At 27.9% G+C, this 3,170-nt stretch overlaps 2 protein-coding genes across 4 annotated transcripts in view; one reads left to right on the top strand and one right to left on the bottom strand.

Moving 5' to 3' along the window:
* Nucleotides 1-2,761, bottom strand: part of LOC102672152 (uncharacterized protein CG10915) — a 5,973-nt gene extending 3,212 nt beyond the window's left edge. For 2 of the 3 annotated variants that reach the window (XM_006614887.2, XM_031510053.1), the window contains exons 1-6: nt 2,159-2,761; nt 1,928-2,029; nt 1,578-1,802; nt 869-1,490; nt 627-722; nt 4-113 (exon numbers count right to left, since the gene is read on the bottom strand). In XM_006614887.2, coding sequence (XP_006614950.1) covers nt 4-113; nt 627-722; nt 869-1,490; nt 1,578-1,802; nt 1,928-2,029; nt 2,159-2,428 — 1,425 coding nt within the window. In that variant the 5' untranslated portion in view covers nt 2,429-2,761. The remainder of the gene's footprint in view (nt 1-3; nt 114-626; nt 723-868; nt 1,491-1,577; nt 1,803-1,927; nt 2,030-2,158) is intronic. The other variant, XM_031510054.1, reaches the window with a different exon arrangement.
* Nucleotides 2,697-3,170, top strand: part of LOC102674343 (chitin synthase chs-2-like) — a gene marked incomplete at its 3' end in the record, with an annotated part of 7,964 nt that continues 7,490 nt past the window's right edge. The window contains exon 1 of the mRNA XM_031510069.1: nt 2,697-2,833. The remainder of the gene's footprint in view (nt 2,834-3,170) is intronic.

Raw genomic sequence — 3,170 nt, forward strand, 5'->3', positions numbered from 1 at the left:
TACCTGATTTTCAGAAGATGTCGTAGTTTCACCAGTAGAAGACGTAATATTGGACGTATACGTGACCCCGCGTAATGCCTGTCCAGGAGTTACTGATCTAGCTATCCCAGTAGCTACAAAGAAATTATTTTAAATATTATACAATTGTTATTTTAAAATATCTATACTCAAAATGCTGCACAATTTATTCCATATTAAAATAGGTAATATCATACAAGTATACAAATATATAAATGAAATAATTAAACATATAATTTATATAAAATTAATATCAATTTAATATAAAATTTATAGTTTTATAGAGATAATTTTTTAGAGAAATGTTTTAGATATAAATTATTTATTGGATTAATTCCGCATCAGTATGAACCTGTGCTAAATTATAAATTAATATACTAACATCAGATAAATAGAAATAACAGATTCATATCAATATCAAATGCATTACGATACACGTATGAGCAAGAGCTACAATTACCATTTCTTTTTCAATTAACTGTCAAAATGTAATTTGTTAATTCATCCACTGTCATGCGACACGAATATTCTCTTAGAGAAGATATATCCAAAATATTTTAATCGTTTATATCCTATTTCAACTTTAGGGTAAGACGTGCTGTTCTTACTTGGACCGCTGACAGGAACACTAGATACCGTGGCAGTGGGCTGAACAACTTTACTACTAACCATTGGCGTCCCAGTGCCCAGCACTGTACCTTTAACTGCATTTAAAATATATAAATATTCAATTTCTTTTTCAATTTATATTATAATATTATTAAAACTATTGCTTATTTATTACTGGCGCTTATTAAAATGAATTATATTTATATATATAATTATATAACGATTATTATGCATAACATACTTGTCTGAGTTACATTAGCAGGTTTAACAGTAGGCATAGCAACTAAATTAGCTGGTTTGGCTGGAGGAGGTGGTGGAGTTGTACCCACTCCTCTTGGAGAACCTCGTGTTTGAGACTCTTTCCACATATCCATTTCACTTCTAAGTTTATCTAATTCTAATTCGAGATCTTTAGCTCTTTTTTCTTCCTTTGCTAAAGCTTGCTTATATTGTTGTCTTTCCATATCAAATTGTGCAAGTTGTTTCTCTAATTCTGCTTCCATTTGCAATGATTTTTTACTTTCCTCTTCAAGCCCTTCAGCCATAGAATCTACTCGAACTTTTTCTTCACTTAATATCTGTGCCAAATCTTCGGATCTTTTCCTTTCTTCTATATACTTCATAATTATCTTTTTACGTTCAGCAAGTAAAAGAAGTACTATTTGTTTCTGTCGAGTTTTTTCTTCTTCTAAAGTCTCATTTGCTTTTTTTAATTCTAATTCCAGTCTTTTTTTTTCTTGTTTTTCTAATTCTAATTCTTTTTTCAATCGTGTTCTTTCCTTCTCCAGTCCATATGTAATATCATCACCTTGGGCAGTATCATGTTCATGTTTTCGTTTTTCTTCTTCTAATTCTTTAATAACCTAAGATAAATTGAATATAAATATATAATATAAAAAATAAATATATTGATTATTTATTAATTAAATAACTAAATATAATGTACATACTGCTCTATGCCTAAGTTCTGCTTCTTTAAGAACTTTGGCCATTTTAAACTGCATACATCTTTGTTGTGTTACAAGTGCTTCTAAAGTAGCAACTTGTTTATTTATTTGATTTGGTTCATGTTCATTCATGCCACCTACTAGAACGACATCACGAGCAAGTGCAGCATGTGGATCTGATGTTCCACTCAGATATCGAGTACTTAACAGATGTTTCAATTTTTCGGACTATAAAATACACAAAAGTTTATTTTAATTCAGTATATATTTAAAAAAATGTAATATTATATTATTTTTTCATATTATTATTTAATCATAAAAAACTTTCAATTAATTAACAAAAAATAAATTACCTTTAATACTGCTATTACAATATCTCTTGCTTGTAATTCTCCTTCAAGATGCCCTAACAGTTTTAATAAATCAGTTTTGTTTAATTCCATTTTTGGATTACGCTAAAATTTAAAAAATAATTATCAATAAATATATAATTCAACGCATATTAATATAAATAAATAAATAAAATTAAAAATTAAAAAATGTTTAGATAAATTTTTTCTCAAATTCAAAATTTCTAAACATACTTTTAATGTATTGGAGGAATTTTTATCAATTGCTTCTATATTATTAGATTGTAGAGTCTGATGCTGTTGTTGTATTAGTGACGGTGACGGCGACGGCGATGGTGACGACGATGGAGATGAATGTTGTTGATAGGATTGTGAAGATTGTGTAGAAGTAAGAGATTGCATCTTCGTAGTACAGACCGAGATGGTCGTCGACGATCCGGATGATCCATTCATCGGTGAAATAGTTGAACTTATATTCATAGCATTTTGACTCTGTGATGCCATTTTTGAAAGAAATGAAATATCGAGAAGAATTTCCTTTAAAAAGACTTATAATTTCAAGAAAAAGTATTAAAAAGTACTCGACGAAAGTATTCTGCGGTTAAACCGTTTCAACCTTCGGTATTAATACTTTCATTTGAACAAAGAAGGCTTCGGCCCAAAGAGCCAATTTTGAGACACGCCACATCGTTTTCAGATTTTTCTTTTCCTTTTCAAATTTACTTAAATTATGCCGAACGAATTAATCCGGCATTTAACTTTATCCTCAATTATTGACAAATCAAGCACAAAGCGTAGTTCACACATAGGAACCTATCTCATGAAAAGTGCTACGAGATCATTCATTATCGATTATTTCTTATCGAGTATTAAGACTCAGAATTCGATACGATTTTAACTATCGTAGCGGTAAAATTAAAATTTTTAAATGTAAATATTGTTATAATACACGTACAAGCGCGCGCAGACACACGCACCACACATACAAACACACACAATTTAAATTTCAGTATTAAAATTTTTAATTATATTAAAATTAATTTAAAATGATACAATAATTCATTATCAAAAAAATATCATTATTAGAACATAATTCTTATTATGTTCTTATTATATATTATATATAATTATATACATAATATTTATAATATATTAATATATAATTTTATATATATATATATAATTTTTATTATATTATTAAAATATTTTCAATTTCGAATATGGAATAAAATTTTTATGATATGCG

Source organism: Apis dorsata, unplaced genomic scaffold, assembly GCF_000469605.1.
Source record: "Apis dorsata unplaced genomic scaffold, Apis dorsata 1.3 scaffold_199, whole genome shotgun sequence".
NCBI classification, from domain to species: Eukaryota; Metazoa; Arthropoda; class Insecta; order Hymenoptera; family Apidae; genus Apis; species Apis dorsata.